Below are 22,311 nucleotides of genomic sequence, written 5' to 3'. Positions count from 1 at the left end.
AGGTAGGCAACTACACACTAAATGTTTTTGTACAAATTTTGTACGATACATAACAGTTTTTTTTGTGCACACGAACTTTTCGTACAAATTTGTACGAAATTTTGCACAAACAGGGGAAATTTGTGCAGTTTTTCGTCCAAAAATTGTACGAAAAGTTCGTGTGCACAAAAAACTGTGATGTCTCGTACAAAATTGTACATAACATTTAGTGTGTAGGCAACTTTTTGCGACATCGCTTCAAAAAAGGAGTAAGCGCCAGCACGCGTCGTTTCGCTTGCGTTTTACCAGTGAGTAGGAACTTGAGAGTGGGGGGCTCAGAACTTTTGATTCCGAGAGCCGCGTTTTCGCCGCTCTGTCTCTCTCGCACTGATCCTGAATGGATGCGAGAGAGACAGGGCGACGAAAAAGGCTCTCGGAATCAGCCTGCTGAGCGCTTGCAGCACCGCACAGTGGGCCAGGAGACCGACGGAGGCGGCCAAAACTCGCGTTTTGAGCACACGAGTCGCTAAACAGGACTCGAACCGAACGTGTGACCCAATACCAATGCATTCCCCGTTCGGAGAGCAATCCATTGGTGGGGTCCCACGGTCGGTTCAAGTCCTGTCTAGCGACTCGGGAGCTCAAAACGCGTTTCGAATTTTGGCCGCTGCCACCGACCTTCTGGCCCACTGTGTGTGCGAGAGAGACAGCGCGGCGTGCGGGTGGCGGAGTCGCGCGACAGGGCGCCCTGCTTCCCCGCGCGTCACAAGCCCGCGGCCGCGCGGATCAGATTTGTGCTGAATGGACGATCGCACCTTGCCTTTTTTCTCCACCGCCGCCAGTGGAGCATCCCGTATAGGTGCGAGAGAGACAGAGCGACGAAAGCGACTCTCGGAATGAGCCTGCCGAAGCACTCGGTGCAGTATGCAAGCACCGTGGCGTCACAGTGGGCCAGAAGACCGGTGGAGGCGGCCAAAACTCTAGACGCGTTTTGAGCTCCAGAGTCGCTAAATGGGACTTGAACCGAACGTGTGACCCCACCAATGGATTCCTCGTGCGGAGAGCAATCCATTAGTGGGGTCACACGTTCGATTCGAGTCCCATTTAGCGACTCTGCAGCTCAAAACGCATCCAGAGTTTTGGCCGCTGCGCCGGTCTTCTGGCCCACTGTGGGCGTACGGTTTGGTGCTTGGCCTTTGGCTGCCTGCCTGCCTGACTGGCCCGCGCCCAACCCCGTCAACACGATTAGACGCACACGGCGGAGGGCCGCGCTACGCGCACCGACAACGTCAAAACGAACACGGCACCGCGCACCTGCGACTGCCAACCGATCCCGAACAGCAATTTGTCGCCCTCTCTCACTCACTCACTCACTCACTCACTCACTCACTCACTCACTCACTCACTCACTCACTCACACACACACCACACACACACACGCTCTCTCTCTCTCTCTCTCTCTCTCTCTCTCTCTCTCTCTCTCTCTCTCTCTCTCTCTCTCTCTCAGTCAGTCTGTCCGGTTTTCTATCCGGTTGTCTGTCCGTCCGTCTGCCCGTCAGTTTATCCGTCCGTCAGTTCGTCTGTTCGTCTTACAGTGTGTCCGCCAGTCCGTCCGTCCGTCTGTCCATCCCAGTCCGTCCGTCAGTTCGTCTGTCCGTCTTACGGTGTGTCCGTCTGTCCGTCCGTCTCCCTCTCGCTTGACGGCGACAAGGACCAAACTGCCGAATGCAAACGCGGAAGGCAGTGAGGCGCGCGCCAAATGCTTGCTAATTGGCGGCCAGGCGCTGCAAGGCCCGCAAGGTCGCCGCGCTTCGTCGCCCCGTCTCTCTCGCACCGCGGCGGGGCGCCTCGTGACTGCGAGAGAGACGGCGCCACAGGACCACAGTTAGGAACGAGTTGGCTGGGCCAGGCGTCGCCGAAACGGACACAAGAGATTCTACGCAAAGCGACGCAGAGTGCGACCAAGCGGCCGAGTGCGCGGAGGCGTCGCACAGTGGGCCAGAAAGGCCGGTGGAGGCGGACAAAACCCTGGACGCGTTTTGAGCTCCAGAGTCGCTAAATGGGACTCGAACCGAACGTGTGACCCTACCGAACGTGTGCTCTCCGAACGAGGAATCCATTGGTGGGGTCACACGTTCGTTTCGAGGCCTGTTTAGCGGCTCTGGAGCTCAAAACGTGCCTAGAGTTTTGTCCGCCTCCACTGGCCTTCTGGCCCACTGTGCGTCGCCCCGAGAGGGCGGAGCGGAGACGCACCGGTAGGCAAACAAGAGCCACGTGGCCTTGTCAAGGCCAAAATGGCGCTCAACGAGGCTGAGGTAGGCAATCCACCAACACACTCAACGAGGCTGAGGTGCAATGCCCCTAAACACACAACGAGGCTAACAGGCAACATGCTCAACTAGCAGTAACAACTCCTCCGCCACGGTCAACCTGACCGAGGAAGGCGCAACGCAACACGCCTTTGCCTTCGCAACATGCTCAACCAGGGTGGAGCGGAGTGGGGCGGGCAACCTCGACCAAGCAGAGGGTTGCAGAGGTACAGGCAGCCTCAGCCAAGTGCAGCCCGCCCACCTGCTTTGCAGCGAGCCCCGCCAGTGTGGTGGCACCATTTTCCACTGGCCGCGTCTTCCCTCATTTTCCCCAGCGCCGTGCATCCTCCAAATTACGGCCGTGTCCACACCGCCGAGCCGCGGCGCCGCGCTTAGCCAAACCAAACAGCGACCTGTTTTGCCGCTCCAAATACCCCCCCTCCCCCTCACTCTGAGCCCCTCCCCCCCCCCTCCCTCTCCCCACCGTTCCCCTCGCGGCTCATGGTCCAATGTCAGAACGCGCCGACAGTACGTACCAAGTATTTTGAGCACGAACGGTAAACAAACCACCTATTTAGTTTCTTGCAAGAAAAGTTAGTTCGTAGACTCGGTTCGTAAATTACGAAATGGTTTGGTCAGCGAATAGTGTGCTCGGCCGTCGCCGTCAGCACCAGGCGCGGATACAGGGGAGGGGAGGGGGGGGGGGGGTGGCAATGGGGTTTTTGCCCCCCCCCCCCCATAGCCCCTAGATAGCCGCCTGAAAGGTAGGCACAAAGTGCGACTTTGCCCCCCCCCATAGGCCGCCTCTGGATCCGCCACTGGTCAGCATCAATCCTAACATTGCACCGTCCACTTTCAACTCAGGGCTTTGACGGATTTTTTTCGAGAACAGCATGAGAACAGGCGTGTTGTAAAGACAGGCGGCCGTGCGTTGGCAAGTGCTGCCGGCCCCAGCGAGTGCGGGGGACCGGGGGGACCGTCCAGGCTCTGGCACGGCCCCTCATGTCAGCCGTCTGATTCCGAACACTGCTTTCGTCGCTCTGTCTCTCTCGCACTCATGGGGCGGTCCGTAGGGGTGCGAGAGAGACAGAGCGACGAAGCAGTGTTCGGAATCAGACGGCAGTCAGGTCGCCGCCCTTCGTCCCGACTCGGGCGCAACAACGGAGATGCCAAACGGCGAGCGGCACGGGCAGAGGGACAAGGGCAAGAAGATCGCGGTACAGTGAATCAGAAGACTGGGGGAAGCTGCCCAAATGCCGGACGCGTTTTGAGCTCCAGATTCGCTAAATGGGACTCGAACCGGGAGTGTGACCCCTCGGAATCCGCCCGGTGACGGGCGCCGCAGGGAGGTCCGGGGGGGATCGGGGGAGGGAAAGGGGGGTGGGGGAAGTGGGCGTCACCCCCTGGAGGTAAGCAACAAGTCGCACTTTCCCCTGCAGGTAGGCCACTTTCGCGACATCCCCCCTGAACCCGTCTCTGAATCCACCCTTGAGGAGCACAGTGGGCCACAAGACCGGTGGAGGCGGGCAAAACTCGAGACGCGCTTTGAGCTCCAGAGTCGCTAAACAGGACTCGAATGGAATGTGTGACCCCACCAATGGATTCCTCGTTCGGAGAGCAATCCATTGGTGGAGTCACACGATCGGTTCGAGTCCCATTTAGCGACGCTGGAGCTCAAAGCGCGTCTCGAGTTTTGCCCGCCTCCACCGGTCTTCTGGCACACTGTGCGGGCTCCTTCCGAACAATCACCCTCCTCGCTGCGTCCTCACAGCCCGTCCGGGGTTTTGACCGCCTCCGCCGGTCTTCTGGCCCACTGTGGGGCGGTGACGCGGGGTTACCTGGCCGGGGGCTGCGGGGCGAGGCGGGCCGCGGGCTGCCGAGGATGGGCAGGGGCGAGGGCAGGGGCGCCAGGGCGGGGCCGCGCGGCGAGGCGGGGCGCTGCTGGGCGGATGGCTGCGGCGACAGCAGGGGCGACGACGGCAGCGGCGACAGCGGCCGGTTGCTGCCGCGGTACATGTTGTTGGGGGAGATGGGGCGGAAGGCGTCGCGGTCGTCCACGAACGTGTCCGGCATGCGCAGTCGCAGCGCGGGGCCGCCCAGGCCGCCCAGGCCGCCCAGGCCCAGCGGCTCGTCCTCGGACGACATGCGGCGCGGCGTCAGCCCGCGCGAAGACATGGCGAAGGCCTTGCCGAAGGCCGCGAGCCTGCCCGGGGCCGGGCTGCACCGCAAACACGGACTAGACGAGCACCGCGCGGAGGCAGGGCTGCACCACCAAACAGACTACACTGTCAAACCGAGATCCGCACTTGGAATGCGGAGGTGTGGCATTTTCAGTCCCTGCACTTGGAAGTATACTCTGACCAGAAAACGAAGAGTCCTGGGTTCTCGCGGTCGAGGGCAACCTGCAATGCTAGCCAAGGCGGCAGATGCCATAAACCGCGAGGACTCAGGGCTCTTCGTTTTCTGGTCAGACTATACAGAGTTTGTCCACCACTTCAAGTCTGGAGTTCTGCACGTTTGCACCATGTCGAGACAGGGGGCTCTGTGCGCCAAAAGACAGGTCGAGGCGGCCAAATTTCGAGACGCATTTTGAGGCCCAGAGTCGCGGAATGGGTCTCGAACCGAGCGTGTGACCCCACCAATCGATTGCTCTTCGAAAGAGGAATCCATTGGTGGGGTCACACGTTCGGTTCGAGTTCCATTTAGCGACACTGGAGCTCAAAACGCATCTAGATTTTTGGCCACCTCCACCGGTCTTCTGGTCCATTGTGCTAGCTACTCCCTCCACACTTAAAGCGTGACGACTTGCAAACTCCACACGTCCAAGAGAGTGGACAGTCACTCCGCACCAGGACACTCGGTTTCACAGTGTGCGCGGCGCGAGAAAGGACTGCAGCACGATCACGGCCTAGACGTTGAGCGCGCGGACAAAGGACCGCAAACACGGCCTCGACGTGCTCCTCGCGGAGGGCGGCGGCCGTACTGGCGGGGACGCCGGGGCGCGCGCCAGGCCGCCAGCGACGCTACCAGACTACCACTGCCACCAGCTCGCCGACATGCGATGGCGTATTTTTAGGACCGGCTGAATCCGAGAGTCGTTTTCGTCGCTCTGTCTCTGTCGCGCCTTTACGGGCGGCGCCGCGAGTGCGAGAGAGACAGACGACTCTTCGGAACGGCTCGGCAGGACGACGCGCAGCCGCAACCGCGGGCATTGCGGAGCGCCGCGGCGCAACGAGCAAGAGCCTCTGTCTCTCTCGCACCGCGACGGGACGCCCCGCGAGTGCGAGAGAGACAGAGCGACGACTCTCGGAATCAGTCCGCCGCCGCCGCGCCAACGACCGGCGAAGTGCCGCACTCGTGTCGCCGCGCCGTCCCTGTCGCACTCGTGGCCCCTCCAGTGGGGGTGCGAGAGAGACAGCGCGGCGGAGCGACGCCTCGGAAGCGCTCGGCACCGCGAGCCAAAGCGGCGGGGTGACGCGGCACACTGCTCGCGGCGCCTTCGCACCCAAGTGACACACGGAGGGGTGCCTCGCACAGTGGGCCAGAAGACCGGCGGAGGCGGTCAAAACCCTGCACTGTAAAGGTCTTACGGTGAAAGGCCGCACCACACTCTACCAAAAATGTCCTGTAAATGCCGTTAATTTATTACCAGTTTTCACTGTAGGCCAATTCACAGCGTTTACTGTGATCTGCTAACGGGATTCACTGTGATCTTGGTCGCGGTGTTCACTGTGATCTGGTCCCCAGTAAACACTGTGAGTTTGACGCCGCTGAGCACCGAAGTACTGCAAATCAGGCTCCAATTCACGGCGTTTACTGTGGCCAGATCACAGTGAACACTGTGACCGAGATCACAGTGAACGCCGTGAACTAGTTCACAGCAAACGCCGTGAATTGAATAACAGCAAACATTGGTAATAAATTAACGGCGTTGACAGGACATTTTTTGTAGAGTGCAACATATTATGGTGGAGATTTTCTATCCATAATACCAACGAAATTCGTCAAAATATCCATAAGGTACAGTGAATTCTCAATGGTATGTTACGAAGTCAGCTGCACCACCATAATATGGAACATTTTCACCGTAATATGGAGAATCTTCACTGTAGAACATTTAGAATGTGGACGGGCTGTGAGCTCCTGAGTCGCGAAATGGGACTGGAACTGAACCTGTGACCCCACCAATGGATCGCTCTCCGAACGAGGAATCCATTGGTGGGGTCACACGTTCGGTTCGGGTCTTGTTTAGCGACTCTGGAGCGTCTCGAGTTTTGGCCGCCTCCACCGGTCTTCTGGCCCACTGTGCCACGCCAGCGCTGACTGTCTGTGTGGTACACCCTCACCGACCACGCTGTCAGTGCGAGAGAGACAGAGCGACAGGCACGGATCCAGAGAGGGGGGGCATCGGCCTCTAGCGCCTGCGAGGTAGGCCAACGACCCAGCCCGCGACACACCGCTGTGGAGACGCTGGCCTACCTCGCCCCTGTGAAAGCAAGGGGCAACGTAGGCCACCGCCTCCACAGCGGTGCGTTGCGGGGCGGATGGGCAGCCTACGTCACAGGCGCTAAGGCTTACTGGTCAGCAGTGCGGATGGCTGCCAACATGGTCGTCTGAATCATCCCCCTGTGTGGCCACCGCACTGTTATTCAACGAATGTGTGGTGAGGTCACGTTCGTGAAAATGTTAATTCGGTCACGTTCGATTGAACGGGATGTCACATTCCGTTTCAATGTTGGTCTACGTTCGAACGAATGTGACACCAGAGGGGCGTGTAACATTTAAACGAAATGGGAGGTCGTTTTTTTTCAAACGAGCGTGACGTGACAAAATTTACAACCCTTACGAAAATGACTTCACATTCGTTGAACAGTGAACACTTGGGTGCCTAAAAACTTTGGAGTAGTGCTCCCAAATTTTACAGTGGTGACGTGAGCCACACACAGCAGAAGCGGCAAGGTGCAAGCCATGGGGAAATTACTTTGAATTTCGGAGTGGGGATCAAATGAATTTCAGTTGAATGTTGATGAATTCCGGGCAAACTTCTGAATTTTCGAAAGAATTTAGATACATTTTGATAAATTTCAGTAAACTTGAAATGTTTGATATGTGTACACCCCCCCCCTTGAGCAAGCCGCATGCCGCCAAAGTCCGCAAAACGCTAAATTTTCAAAATTGTCCGTATTTACGAGCTGACATTAGTTAAATCTCGACAGTTTCAAGCGAAACGCGGTGTAAAGGGACGCAGTCAGAGCTTTGGAGGACGAGTCCCCCTCGAGACAAGGGCTGAAATATGGCCCTTCGACGGGCAATCTCGCCGTGGAGCCGTCAAAGCGAGCCAGAGGACCTGCGAGCGAAGCGGCGACCTTCAAAGGGCCAGATGGGCCCTTGAATTACATTCAAGACCATTTCGCCACGGGTACGGCACGAGTAGAACCCTCCAACAAGCCTCGGCAAGGCCACCCTTTGCAAACCGAAACTGCGCAGCTGCGCAGTGCTATCGTCGCACAGTGGGCCAGAAGACCGGCGGAGGCGGCCGAAACTCTAGACGCGTTTCGAGCTCCAGAGTCGCTAAACGGGACTCGAACAGCACGTGTGACCCCACCAATGGATTCCTCGTTCGGAGCGTAATTCATTGGTGGGGTCACACGTGCGGTTCGAGTCCTGTTTAGCGACTCTGAAGCTCAAAACGCGTCGAGAGTTCTGGCCGCCTCCGCCGGCCTTCTGGCCCACTATGCGTCGCTCCGTCTCTCTCGCACCCACGGAGCGTCCCGTGGGCGTGCGAGAGAGTCAAAACGACGGAACGCTGGCAAAACCGAAGCGTGGTTGTACGCCGAACTTAAGCTTGAGGCCAAAACCAAACGCAGCAACCTGCACGCTGAAAGAACGGCGAAAAAATACGCTTCAGTGCCACCGGCGAGCGCTCTATCGAATCATGAGAGTGACGTTTGACAGAATGAAGGAGGGAGAGAATTCGCGAACCTGGGCCAGGACGGCGAGGGGCGTGGGGCGGGTGCCGTGGGGGGCGGCGTCGGGGGCGGCGGCCGGGGCAGGCGCGGCGAGGGCGGCGGGGAGCCCAGCAGACTGGGGGCGGCGGCGGCGGCGGGACGCAGCAGGCGGCCCAGGGCGGGCAGCAGTGCACGCATCTCACCGTATGGCGGCGCCGGACGGCGAGGCAGCCGACTGCACACTGATTGATCCGGGAGCCGTCTTTGTCGCTCTGTCTCTCTCGCACTCGCGGGGCGTCCCGCACGGGTGCGAGAGAGACAGAGCGAAGAAAACGACTCGCTGAATCAATCTGCAGAGCAGCAGACTCTCGAGCAGACTGATTCCGAAGATTGTTGAAGTGGCTCCAGTGGGAGGTCTCGACCAATCATCAGGCTGGATTCCGAGCACTGCTTTCGTCGCTGTCTTTCTCTCTCGCACTCCCAAAACCTTGCGAACCGATGTGTTTGTAAGGTTGCGAAGAATCCCACTTGTTCGCAATGCAAAGAACGCATCCGTATTACAAATTAGAAGCTCTTAACTTGCGAACAAGTGCTTCGAAATTTGCGAACAACCCGTTTGATTAATTGGAAACACTTGCAAACACAGTTCGCAAAATTACGAACTACCAGTTCGTAATACATACAATCAAGCCAACCTCTTCGCAAGCTGCAAACTAAACACATTCTTCGCCAGGTTCTGAGAAAGCGCTCCCTTCACTCTTATTCCGGGAAAGTGACATCACGTTGAAGCGAATGTTAAAAAGTCACGTTCTACTAAGCATTGCGTCACATTCGTTCGGATGCGAATCAGCCATAAATTAGCTCATCCACGTCCAAACAAACGTGACACAATGCTCAAAGAAACGTAACAACTTGTCGTATTCGTTCAAACGTGACGTCACGTTCCTGGAATGAGAACGTTACGCGACGCCCCTTGAGTGCGAGAGAGACAGAGCGATGAGAGCAGTGCTCGAAATCAGCCTGAAGATCCACTGTTATTCGACGAACGTGACGTCACATTCGTTCGAATGTGAATTTTATCACGTTCGTTTTGAAACAATTACGTTTCACATTCGTTTAAACGTGGATCAACATTCGAATGAATGCGACATAATATTTATCAAAATTGAGTGATAATTGTCACAACAACGTATCTTCATGGGGAACCCACGGTAGATACACTGTTATGGGCGAAAACCACACAATCCACATTTTAGCAAATGTGACGTTCACATTCATCGAGTAACAGTGGAAACGTTCGTACTCCGGCCGGAAATCTACCTCTGCGATCTTCGGAGCCAAATCAGCAGCCGGGCAAAGGCACAGTGTGCTGGGCCGCTTGGCGTTCGGGCTTTCAGAGAGCGCAGGAGAGGTAGGCCGTACCGGGCTAGCTCTCCGAGCGCTCTGAGGCTGCACCGGCAGAGCGGGCTGCACCAGGCTGTGCCGACTGGTCCGGGCCTGCCTCGCCTCTGGGGGTGGCGGCGCTCGGGGCGCCTCGGCGGCCACCTGTGGAGCCCGCCGAACGGCGCCGAGTGCGATACCGCCACCACACTGCAGGCCGGCCCGCGGACCTGTTCAAACCTGCAGGCGGGCCGGCACTGGCCGGCAGCGCCAGTGCATTGTCGCCGCGGCCCGCACCGCCCGGCGATTTGGAAGTACGCGTTGTCGCTCTGTCTCTCTCGCACGCTCACGGGGAGCCCCATGAGTGCGAGAGAGACAGAGCGACTTTTCGGAATCGCTCGGAAGTCCTACCGTCGCGCCTACCGTCCTGCCTCGCCCCGCCCCACGGTGGCGTACCGTGCCGTACCGCCGTAGCGTCAGGCGCCGTTTAAGGAGCTCCCGACAGGGAAGGCGGGTGTGTATATTTTGCCTACCTACACAGGGGCATGTGATGCTGGTTGCCTACTATCAGGCGTTTCGGGAATCTCGCAGGGGGGGGGGGGGGCTTCGCACCTCCCCCTTAAACCGCGTCTGAATGGCGTCCACGCCTTCGCCAGCAGCAGACTGACAGTCCGAGAGTCGTTTCGTCGCGCTGTCTCTCTCGCACCTGTACGGGACGTCCCATGAGTGCGAGAGAGACAGAGCGACGAAAACGACTCTCGAAATCTGCCTGCAGCTTTCTTGGAAGCTGCGCGAGCCGCGAGCCGCGCCGTCATCGGACACGGGCCGCGAGCGCCGCGCGTCCACGCCACTGCAAGGCCAGCCGCTGCACAGTGGTTTAAAATGCTATTTTCGGGGGAATAAGTCTTAGCAAGCGTCCCGTGCGACCAAATGCTACCAGAATTGAACTGAATCATCGGTAGGCAATAGGCAAAGACTGGTTCAAAGGAAAAGGCGGTCCGATAAATATTGGATTTATAATGCTGAAATAATGAGAAAAATAGCAAAATTAGAAGAAAAATGACAGAATTGACAAAAAAAGCAAAACTAAAAAATGCTCAAAATACTTAGTTTTAACTTCTGAGCCGCATTAAATCATTTTGTTACTAAGAAAAACAAAAATATTTGAAAAGAAAAACAATCCCACTTATGTGTTTTTCATTTTGAATGGTGTACACCAGAAGCCAATAGCCCCAAAACTAGTCAATTTGGCACGTTTTTGTAGTGTTGATCCCCTTGCGTTTCTTGTTGCGGACGAGTGCGGAAAAGTTATCATCGGGGCATCTTAATATACATGTAAGGGAAGCGCCTCGCACCAATAACTTCGCCCCATCGGGCCCCATCGATGTCCGAAACTCCAAAAGTGTGTTTTTTAATGTTTTGAACGCATTTGTAGCAAAAACCCGCCACCGTGAGCTAAACCGCGAACGAAATGTTGCGCTGTGTGCTGCTATCCTTTGATTAATGATGATACGAAAAGAAAAACACGCCAGCATACCAGTAGCATCGCTCTAATTGGAAAAATAAGGGTAGGAAACATCTAAGAAAATTAGATGAATTTGACCAAAATACAAAAGACTAAAATCAAACCCTTCCCAGTGGCTCCCAGCGTCATATAAAAATTTATAAACGTCATTTTATATTGTATTAGAGTATTAAAGTTCGTTTTCACCCCCCAGAATGCCCCCTGCGACACTTTTGAAAAATCGATTTATTCCCCCTAAAACAGGATTTTAAACCACTGTGCGCTGCAGCGCTGCAGGCAGGCTGAGTCCGAGAGTCGCCTTCGTCGCTCTGTCTCTCTCGCACTCATGGCGCGTCCCGTACAGGTGCGAGAGGGACAGAGCGACGAAAACGACCCTCGGGATCGGTCTGCACTGGTAAAACTAAAGCGTAACTTTATGTTTGAGTCAAGCATAAAGTTACGCTTGAAGACGTTACGCTTGAAATCAAGCCTAGACCAGAAATTCCCCCCATGCATTTAGATAGGGGGAATGTTGGCAGATGAGCCTGTTACGCATGATTTCAAGCGTAACCAGATTACGCTTGAAAACAGAGGGTAATGCTACGCTTTAGTATTACCAGTGTGCTGCTCGGCCGCGCACAGTGGGCCAGAAGACCGGTGGAGGTGGCCAAAATTCTAGACGTTTTTGAGCACCAGAGTCGCTTAATGGAACTCGAACCGAACCTGTGACCCCACCAATAAATTGCTCTCCAAAGGAGGAATCCATTGGTAGGGTCGCACGTTTGGTTCGAGTCCCATGTAGCGCCTTTAGAGCTCAAAACGCATCTTGAATTTTGGCCGCCTCCGCCGGTCTTCTGGCCCACTGTGCCCGCGGTTGGCGAGCGCGGGGAGCGCGGCGGCGTATTGCCCTCGAAATGAGACACCCCTTGGCGTCGGCGAAGCTAGGCCACGCTAGGCCACGCGAGGCCCCGAAAGACGCGGCGACCGCGGCACGGCGACGTCAGCGCGAGGCGCACCGCGCAGCACCGCGTCGCCGAAGGGTGGGTCGTCGCGCCGTCTCTGTCGCACCCTTACGGAGGGCGCTGCGGGTGCGACAGAGACAGAGAGTCGCTTCCAACGCTCCGTCTCTCTCGCACTCATGGACGTCCCGTATCGGAGTGAGAGAGGGCAGAGCGACGACAACGACTCTCGGACCCAGTCTGCTGAATCGCTGGGCTGGCGCGCGGGGTAGCGACGACGCGACGGCGGCGACACGCCGCGCGACGAGTGGAGTGGGCCGCCGCACAGTGGGCCAGAAGACCGGTGGAGGCGGACAAACCTCCAGACGCGTTTTGAGCCCCAGAGTCGCTAAATGGGACTCGAGCCGAACGTGTGACCCCACCAAATGGATTGCTCTCCGAACGAGGAATCCATTGATGGGGTCACACGTTCGGTTCGAGGCCTGTTCAGCGGCTCTGGAGCTCAAAACGCGTCGTGAGTTTTGTCCGCCTCCACCGGTCTTCTGGCCCACTGGGCGCCGTGCCGCCGCTGTACACTCGTGTACACTGCACGCGGCATTGTGGGGTGTACCTGCCGGCCGTATCGCCGTCCTGGATCGGGGCAGGATGTGCCTGGACGGGCGGCACCCGGCACGCCCAAGCCACCAAGGCACGCCCTCGGCGACGACGCCCTGGACGTCACATCGACCGGGGCGACAGGCGGTCCCTTGGGTGTGTGTGTGTGTGTGTGTGTGTGCAGTACGTGCCCGTGTGTGTATACTGTAGCCCCTGTGTCTGTGCCTATGTGTAAGTCAGTCTTTGTGTATGTGTCTGTGTGTGTGTGTACCTGTGTGAGTGTCAGTGTGTGTGTCGGTGTGTGTGTGTGTGTGTGTAGGTGTGTGAGTGAGTGTGTGTGTGTGTGTGTGTGTGTGTGTGTGTGCCGTCGTCCCGCGCGTCCCCCCGCCCTCTCTCAATCTTCCTCCGCAGCTGTCGACGTGTCAGCGACAGGCGATACACCGCGCGGACGACACGCCCCGCAGCCTGCAGCACGCCGAACAGCAACAGCAGTGCCTCGTCGCTGTCTCTCTCTCTCTCTCTCTCGCACCTTCGCGGCACGCCCCGCGAGTGCGAGAGAGACAGAGAGACCGAAGCGAAGCGCTGATCAGAGGCAGCCCGCGGTGGCGGTGCACAGTGGACCAGAAGACCGGCGGAGGCGGCCAAAACTCTAGGCGCGTTTTGAGCCCCAGAGTCGCTAAATGGGACTCGAAGCGAACGTGTGACTCCACCAATGGACTCCTCGTTCGGAGAGCAATCCATTGGTGGGGTCACACGTTCGGTTCGAGTCCTGATATAAGCGACTCTGGAGCTCAAAGCGCGTCTAGAGTTTTGGCCGCCTCCACCGGCTTCTGGCCCACTGTGCGGTGCCCACGGTGACGGTGCCCACGCGGCGGGCCTCGGCCCAGCCCAACGGCAGACCGATTCCGAGGGTCGTGTTCGTCGCTCTGTCTCTCTCGCACCCATAGGGAACGCCCCTTGAGTGCAAGAGAGACAGGGCGACAAAATGACTCTCGGAATGTGTCTCCCGACAAAGACAAAGGCGGGGCGCGGCAAAGTTTTCCGTTTTCCTGTCCGGCCTCCAAATTGCTTTTAATGGGCCACTTCGGCCTCACAGTGTGGCGACCGCGGACATAGCCCACAGTGGGCCAGAAGGCCGGCGCCGGTGACCTAAACTCTAGACGCGGTTTGAGCTCCAGAGTCGCTCAGTGCGACTAGAACCAAACGTGTGACCCCACCGATGGATTCCTCGTTCGGAGAGCAAGCCTGGTGGGGTCACACGGTCGGTTCGAGTTCTGCTTAGTGGCTGTGGGTCAAAACGCGTCTTTGAAGTTTTGGCCGCCTCCACCGGCCCTCTGGCCCACTGTGCAGCTGAGCCATTCAGGCGACGAAGCGAGTCCCCAGAATCGAGCGGCAGGACAGCACACATGTCAAATTTTAACGGTGTCTCCACGTGAACTCTACTCACACGCCCACACCAAAACTCCGAGTAACCCGCCCCTCGCAGTGCAGTATGCAGCCCAGCGGTTCGGACGAACCGTTCGTCGCTCTGTCTCTCTCGCACCCCTAGGGGACGCCATTTGGGTGCGACAGAGACAGAGCATCCGAAACGGTCCTTCGGCATCACTCGGCAGGCTGCCAGCGCTGCCATAGCCAGGCAGCCAGGCCCGCAGGGAAGCCAGGGAAGTCCACGCAGTTCCGGCGCGCGCCGCCACGCCACGCCACGCCACGCCACGCCACGCTACGCCACGCTACGCCACGCCACGCTACGCCACGCCCCGCCACGCCACGCCACGCTACGCCATGCCACGCCACGCTACGCCACGCCCCGCCCCGCCACGCTACGCCCCGCCACGCCACGCTACGCCACGCTACGCCCCGCCACGCCACGCCACGCCCCGCCACGCCACGCCACGCCGCTACGTCGCGCCGCTACGTCGCGCCACCACGTCACGCCACGCCCGGGTCACCTGCAGACTGATTCCGAGAGTCCTTTTCGTCGCTCTGCCTATCCCTCGCACTCATGGGGCGTGCCGCAGAGGTGCGAGCGAGACAGAGCGACGAAAACGACTCTCGGAATCAGTGTGCTGGTTGCGTTCCAAGTTGCGAGGCGGCAGGCACGGCAGGCACGCGGCCCTTGGAGGCCCCACCGGGCCCCACCGGGCCCCACCCCCAACCCTAGACGGGCCTCACGGGCCCCGTAGGGCCCCGCGGCCCCCAAAAGGAAAGAGCGATCAATTTCTGGTGGAGCGGCGTGTTGCGGTGCAGGACCGCGCCGTCCCCGGCACGCGCAGCGCCCCGGCCCGCCCCGCCGCACTGCGGCTTCATGCCGTGTAGTCTACGTAGCGCACCGAGGGCTCAATGTCGCGACAGTGTCGTCGTCGCCGTGCTGCCCGTCGCGGGGCTCCATCGCGCACCCTGAGCCGCGGCCGCACGCCGCCAGCAGACTGATTCCGAGAGTCGTTTTCGTCGGTTTTCGTCGCTCTGTCCCTCTCGCACCCGAACGGCGCGCCCCGTGAGTGCGAGAGGGAGAGACAGAGCGACGAAAACGACTCTCGGAATCGGCCTGCAGGACAAGACTAACCCCTGGCTGGAGGGACTCGAGGCCGATCCGAGCAACGCGTGTCCTTCGCCAGCCGCCAGGCCGCCAGCAGGTCCACTGTAAAACCGCACTAGAAATCCAGAGATTGGGGCTCTGTGAGCTTACTCCTCACTTGAAGTGTGGAAACTGCACACTCCACACGTCCAAGTGAGGAGAGGGACTCCGCACCAGGAAGTGTGTTGTTCTGCACGCTTGGTTCGACCGACATTGCACAGGGGCAAAATTGAGGCGACAAATAATTACGTCCGTTATTGGAGGGGGCCTCCGTGTGCCCGCTTGCCCGCTGCGCCCCTCGCCGCCAAGCCAAACACCTCCTTCCGCGCCGCAGCGGGCGGGGAGGGGAGGGGGAGGCGGAGGTGTGTACGCCGCAGGACTGCAGAGTTCCGCCCTTGAAAGACGACGCCATTTCTCGCCCACTTTAGTTGCATTATTTTTAATCGGCTTAAGCCTTCCTTTCACGCACTCGACACTTGGTGCACTCGTCGTCGGGCCGGCCCAGCAGACTGAGAGCCGCTTTCGTCGCTCTGCCTCTCTCGCACCGACCGGGGACGCCGCATGAGTGCGAGAGAGACAGGGCGACGATAAAGCGACTCTCGGAATCAGGCGGCAGGCAAGCGCAGGCCAGCCAGCCAGGCAGGACATTTACTTCGTTGGCGCTGATTTTATGATTGGAACTGCGACACGCGACACCACTTTAGGGCACGGCACTGCACTTGCACAGCGCACGGCTCGAGCCAGGCGCGGATCCAGTCAGGCGCGGATCCAGCGGGGGCGTCGCCTCCCTGAAGGCGGCGAAGCCGCCTGAAAGGTAGGCAAAAAGTCGCACATTACCCCTGTAGGTAGGCAACTTTCGCGACATCGCCCCCCCCCCCCCCCCCTGAACCCGTCCCTGGATCCGCCCTTGGATCCAGTAGTATTTTTAAGGAGAAATAATTTTGCATTTTTTGCCTGCAGGGGCGAGATAGTGCTGTTGGCCTACCTTCCAGGCGGCCTCCGTTGTACACACTGAATGTTATGTACAATTTTGTACGAGACATCACAGTTTTTTTTGCACACGAAATTTTCGTACGATTTTCGGACGAAAAATTGCACATTTTTCGTCATGTTTGTACAAAATTGTACAAAATTTTGCACAAATTTGTACGAAAAGTTCGTGTGCACAAAAAACTGTGATGTCTCGTACAAAATTTGTACAAAAACATTTAGGGTGTACGCTCACTTTCAAGCCAAGTGCGGAGTAGCTCACAGAACCCGACAGAACCCCTATCTCTTAGCATGGTGCGAACGTGGAGAACTCCACAGTCCACACTTGAAGTGTGGAAACTGCAAACTCCGCACTTCCAAACGCGAAGACTTCGAATTCCACACCTCCGCATTTCAAGTGTGGACTTCCCCACACTGGGTTCCACAGTGCAGGGAGGGGGTAATCACTCCCATTACACTCCCCCCCCCCCCCTTCCCCCTGGATTCACGCCTGCACGAGCCAGCCTGCCGGCGACTGTCTGTTTCTTGATTAAAGTTGTCCCGCGCAGGGCAAGGCACAAGCCGCGGCCCCAGTAAACTGATTCTGTGGAGAGTCGTTGTCGTCGCTCTGTCTCTCTCGCACATACGCGGGACGCACATGAGTGCGAGAGAGGCAGAGCGACGACAACGACTCTAGGAATCAGTCTGAAGACAAACAGAGCGGCCAAAATTTAATTGAGTCAAGTCATCCGCAAGCAAGAAAGCAATCAACAGTGACAGCTGTATTCGTCAGAAACCTTTTTTATGGGAGGTTTGATTGAGACTTTGCTTTGGCAGCAGTCATAAAAATTAAAAAAAAAAAAAAATGCAACCAGTTGAAGCAGCTGATGCCACCGTACGCAATAATTTTTGCATGACTATATGCACAGATAAGAAGAATGCAGAATCTAGTCTACATCGGTTCCACACAGCACAAGAGTATGAGTGAGAGGGGAGGTGGAGGGAGGAAGAGTGGAGGGGGAAGGGGGAATGCTGGCGAGTATGAGGCAAGATTTTTTTCAACTGTCTGATAAGAGTCGGTAATGTCAACGTCAACATCATTTCAAAACGGGTTTCGAGATACACTTGCTTAAATTAGATCTTATCGTAGATATTAATGAATGAGTACTTTAAACTTACATAGGAATTGTTATATTAGGAAATGAAATAATTTTGACTTACTCGATGAGGTCTTATTCTGACAGCTGCATGCACTGTAGAAATGTAGGCAAGTTGTTGATAGGCCTGGAAAGTTGATATGGGCTTGTAAGAGATTGGTGCAAACACATAAAGGCAAGAACTAAGAATTAAAGCAGATACACCATGCACATGTAAAAAAAAAGTATCCCGAAATGCAGCTAAAAGGCTAAGAAACACAAAGCAAATTTGCATCGGTTAAAATGACATGTGTGTCCCCGACAGCAACATTCTGTTTCATTTGAAAGGGTTCGACCATTGAAACTTCAGTTCCGAAAAGAGAGAGTTAACTTTCTACGAATTTCACTATCGTTCAGAATTCACCCAAGCGACGATTGACAAAAGTAACAATACAAAATTTTGTTCATGAAACCATTAAACGTAATTCAGCGTAGTTCAGAAAGAAATGTCTAAGAGGAAGTGTCGATATGAGTTTGATAAATCAATTGTCAGTATAAACTACGATAATTTTTAAAATCTGTTTTAAGGCAATGCACTGGTTAGTTCCACTGAGCAAATGTATTTATAGACAGGGGGCTTGAATGGCAGCCGCGCCGTGACAAAGGAACTCATTCTAGGAAGCAGGAGGATCAAGGATCACAGGGAACTGGCTGACGCGTCAACGCCAGTCGACGCGACCGCTTGCCGCGGCTTGCCGCCTTGGCGCTACGCTGTGGTCGGAGATCGATTGCTTCACCAAGACAGAGTCTGGAAACCAAAGCCCGCAGCGCGGCGCCGCGTCGCCCCTAGCGTCGCCGAGGCGATCAAGCCTGAGTCACCCGAGCCCGATCGGCCAAGTTCGGCTCCGCCCCGCTTCAAAAACAGCTGATTTTGACAGCATTTCTCGGGCCGAACCGCCCTCCCCCGCCCGCCCCCTGGGGAGGGGACCCTCCCTCCGCCCCTGGCGCCACACCGGCGAAACGCGAAACGGAATGACAGGCAGAGATGGGCGATATGGAAATGGGTCATTAGGTCTGGCGGCTCGGCTTACCATTGGACTCCTCGGTGCCGTTAGGCTTGTCGGCGTCCTGGTGGTCCTGGTGACTGTCCAGGTCCTTCGTCGCGGGGCCCTTGCCGTTGCCGCTGACGGCGGTGAAGCCGAACGGGCCGCCGAGCGCCCCGTCCATGGCTCATTCAGCGCGACACGGACTTGGCTTTGCAGAAAACACCGACAAAAATTCGCTGAATCGGCACGGCGAGGTACGCGGCCGACGTGGAGACACACTGTGCTGTGCGCCGCCCGGAGCAGAGTCGCGTCGCGTCCGTCTGCCACGACACTTTCGCCCGTCTGTTTGTTTATTTGTTTTGTTCGTTGAGCCGACGCCACTCACTCCCGTCACTGCCGTACAGCACGGCCTACGCACGCCGACGCGGAGTGGGGGAAGCGCGATGGCTGCCTGCCCGGTCGCCTGCGCGGCCAGGATCCTTCTTCTGGAAAAAGGGAACGATCGATTCGGCCTTCCCGCTTGACGCGCAGGGCCGCGGGGGTGGAGAGTGAAGGGCGCCAAGGACCGCGGCGATGCCAGCGGCACCTTCGGCAACGCCACCGCAAGAGGGAAGGGCCAACCAGCAGGGAGAGCCGAAAGCTAGCAGTGTCGTGGTGGCCCTGAGGGAAGAGCGGGGCTTTTTGAATCTCCTTCATGAGTCTCGAACATTCCCTCCTGTCATGCCTCTCCATGAGTGTCCGGCCCTATCCGCCCTCCGATTATTGGCACTATTTTAACCAAATGTACAAATGTAACATGAATGTGTCGTTGAAGACTAACCATTCTTTACGCCTTTTATACCATCACCAGCTAATTATTCTCAAGAGTAATGCCAATATTGGGACATTGGACTTGGGTGGACAAGCATTAAAAGGCCACCTTTAGAGCACTAGAGCATAAAGTCATGGTCCATGATAAAGTAGTATTTTCCATGCCTTCAGTCAAACGGAGCCTCTCCAATGTAACATGTCAATCTCTAAAAAGGATGAGAAGTTATATTTTTCTTCCCCTCCTTCAGTTTAGCGGTAGTTTAACATCTTTCATGACATCAACGACATTTTCTGACAACCTCGTGTACAGTTTATAAAATGGTTTAAAAGGAAAATAAAAGTTGATAATCACTGGTGGTATATTCTTTTTTCCTAACAGTAACAACAGTAACAATTCAAAATAAAGTCATGTAAAAACATCAGTTTCACAAAGCATACCAAACACGCACTGTACCTCATCGGACTATTGGCACTCATCCAGAAATTAAAGCAGACAAATGAAGCCAACTGCTACTTGGAACAATCATGTCAGCAGCCAACATACATTAAAAAAAAAAAAAAAAAGTGAACCCGAGCAACACAAGAGCCCGTGATTCATTCCTCTAAGTGGGGAGATAATACTAAATTCCTTTTCACAGAAGTTGAGCATCAAGTTCTAGTACACAGTGTGCTAATAGTTCTTTCCTTTTTCTATAACTGTACAACTAATATCTGAACAAGAAAAAATCATACTGATACATTCAATTCTTTTCATTTGTACTAGAAACAGCTACTTCTTTTGCAGGTTTCGCAGGCTGCTGGTCTGTTGAAGACTGGTTGGCGTCTTCCACATTCATACCCATACCCATGCCTTCGTCATCATCGTCCTTTCCATCCTTATTGTCATAGAGTGCAGGGTACTCCTGCATACAACTGTGCATTTCTTTGAATAGCTCCATGCAGTCACTTCCCTTCGGATCCGCCTCACTGTAATGGAAACAGGAGAAGGCTTCTCGGAACTCGACGCCACAAGGTCCTGTGGCCATGCCCCCTAAACAGGGGCAGTTCCAGTTGATGTCCCCATTCGGGAAGATTAAACCCGGCTGGGGTTCAAGTTCAGGTAGCTGGACTTTGCTGGGAATGTCATGATCCTCCTTCGTTGCAAAGATAATGATATCTTTGCCTTCCTTCATACAAAGAGACATGGCTGATTGTTGCAGGACTAATCTGAAACATGTAAAACAAAACTGTTAAGTTCTAACGCTCTTGCAGAGCAAAGAACAGTATGCATTAATTGAAGGAGGGACACCAACAACCAGTTAAAAGATTCAATCAAATTTTTGATACATCAAAATGTGAGGTCATTCAATGTGGAAAATGTACTGTATTTCAAATATTTTCTTACAGAAATTAAGATTTATACTGTAACTTTGAAGCATATTATGTGTGTATTCATCACAAATTTGGGATGAACCATTATTGTAATTGTCCACTGACTGTTAACATTATTTTAAAAAGGAATTTTTATGTGTTTCTATTGTTAAATAAAATGATGTGAAAAAAGTTTCTTTATGATTTTCTAGGTGGGAGACTGTTTAAGCATTTCTTCTTTGCGATAAGTCTGGGGGTACTTCTGCATACATTCCTGCATCGAGCGAAATGCATCCAAGCAATCTTTTCCTTGAGGTTCGGCTTTGCTGTTATGGAAACAGGAAAATGCCTCTCGAAATTCAACCCCACATGGTCCTGTTGCCATTCCATCCAAACATGGGCACATCCAGTTGATTTCTCCACTGGACAAAATTAAGCCCTGTGGGGTCCCAGAATTGTTCAAAGAGATAGAACTTGGCAGCAGATGCTCGGCTTTTGAGACAAATATCACTGTATGTTTGTCTTCTTTGTTACTTGGGAGGGACTTGGGCATTGTGGTTAGCGTATGGAGCATGCAATCCTCACCAGCAGTGAATGAAGGTCCGACTATTTGCCTGCAGGGAGAGAAGGAGACCCGATGATTGATGCACCAAAAATCGGCAAAATTTTCCGTCAAGTTTTCCACAGAAGGTCAAAGCACCTCTGATCTTGACGTAGTCTCTAGCTGGACAGCGAATGATACCTCGTCTTTTGTCTTCCTCGTATTTCAAGAGGTCCACATTCACACCTAATCCAAACTGCACAAAAAAAGAATACACACAGAGAAAAACTAATTAAAACGAAGTTGAGCTACATGAAAAAGCATGAAAAGCAGATAAAAAATAGGGGAAACTTGCATCTCCATGAAGATCACGAATAGCTGAATTTATGTAGTTCTTGAAACAGATGTCATCAACTTGAACGTCGGTTTTGTTGTCAAAGTTTCTAAAAACATGTAAAAAAAACAAAATCAATTATAAGAATAACATGTAGAGGACTGACATGAAACCAGACGCAGAATAAAAGAATTTCATAATGTTGCATGAAACCATTCCGATTAAGAGTTGGATGACACAAGAGAATAATGATAATAATCAGTAACTATTGAAATGATAACACTGGAACTACACAAAAATTGACTTCAAACAAACAAAATTAATAAAGAAACTTGAGTAAAGATCCTTGTATCAGAGAGGAAGTGTGGAAAGAAGAGGTTAACCATGCAGACCCCATGACTGTACAGCGGAAATAAAAAAATACTAACAAAGAAACGTCAAGGTAAAAGAAATCACTCATACTGTTAGCATGAAAATTACGTTTTTAAATGGAAGGAAGAGTTCAATATCAACTGGACTGGAAAAATTTAGAAATACTAAATGCCAAGGGACCAGCCGAAAACTGTTTAGAAAAAGGTGTATGAGAAATCGTTGCGTAAGTTGAGGACAGGACAGCAGTTTCTCATCTCCAGACCACGGCCACTGAGATCGGGCATGGAGGAACACGGCTGCTTGCATAACTAAAGATCTAGTGCTCAGTGAAAGACGTCAGCTGCAAGCTGCAAAATGGAAAGTTGTGTACAACCGTGTGTTTGGTGTTGATCAACTTTGTTTGAACCATTTCGCGGTTATCCTGTGTGTGTTTATGGTGGACTTGAACTTTGCCAGTGTTTTGTGATTTCCACATCCATCATGCAAGCGAAGAAATCTTCAAAAC

At 54.7% G+C, this 22,311-nt stretch overlaps 3 protein-coding genes across 5 annotated transcripts in view; all 3 read right to left on the bottom strand.

The window, feature by feature from the left end:
- LOC117650354 overlaps positions 1–18,811 on the bottom strand; it is a 28,422-nt gene extending 9,611 nt beyond the window's left edge. The window contains exons 1-2 of one of the 2 annotated variants that reach the window (XM_034393723.1): positions 18,445–18,811; positions 17,439–17,501 (exon numbers count right to left, since the gene is read on the bottom strand). In XM_034393723.1, the coding sequence (XP_034249614.1) occupies positions 17,439–17,501; positions 18,445–18,580 (199 nt within the window). In that variant the 5' untranslated portion in view covers positions 18,581–18,811. The remainder of the gene's footprint in view (positions 1–17,438; positions 17,502–18,444) is intronic. The other variant, XM_034393724.1, reaches the window with a different exon arrangement.
- Positions 18,812–19,550: 739 nt separating this feature from the next.
- Positions 19,551–22,059, bottom strand: LOC117650353 (mitochondrial intermembrane space import and assembly protein 40-like). 2 transcript variants are annotated; one of them, XM_034393722.1, is made up of 4 exons: positions 21,863–22,059; positions 21,456–21,543; positions 21,145–21,356; positions 20,278–20,415 (listed from the first exon to the last, which is right to left on the bottom strand). In XM_034393722.1, coding segments are annotated over exons 1-4 (333 nt in total). In that variant the 5' UTR covers positions 21,895–22,059; the 3' UTR covers positions 20,278–20,414. The 2 variants fall into 2 exon arrangements, with proteins under 2 accessions (XP_034249612.1, XP_034249613.1); XM_034393721.1 differs by lacking the exons at positions 21,456–21,543; positions 21,863–22,059 and having other exon boundaries at positions 19,551–20,415; positions 21,145–21,283.
- On the bottom strand, positions 20,422–21,135 carry LOC117650355 (mitochondrial intermembrane space import and assembly protein 40-B-like). The gene has a single exon (XM_034393725.1). The coding sequence runs from the start codon at positions 21,131–21,133 to the stop codon at positions 20,768–20,770; it is 366 nt and encodes a 121-aa protein (XP_034249616.1). The 5' UTR covers positions 21,134–21,135; the 3' UTR covers positions 20,422–20,767.
- Positions 22,060–22,311: the final 252 nt, after the last annotated feature.

The sequence above is a fragment of the Thrips palmi genome, unplaced genomic scaffold, assembly GCF_012932325.1.
Source record: "Thrips palmi isolate BJ-2018 unplaced genomic scaffold, TpBJ-2018v1 HiC_scaffold_5, whole genome shotgun sequence".
NCBI classification, from domain to species: Eukaryota; Metazoa; Arthropoda; class Insecta; order Thysanoptera; family Thripidae; genus Thrips; species Thrips palmi.
This window is presented reverse-complemented; position numbering and strand designations above follow the sequence as displayed.

Coding starts and splice junctions, on each gene's coding strand:
- LOC117650353 (XM_034393721.1), bottom strand. CDS start 20,393: ATGTCTCTTTGTATGAAGGAAGGCAAAGATATCATTATCTTTGCAACG.
- LOC117650355 (XM_034393725.1), bottom strand. CDS start 21,133: ATGCTCCATACGCTAACCACAATGCCCAAGTCCCTCCCAAGTAACAAA.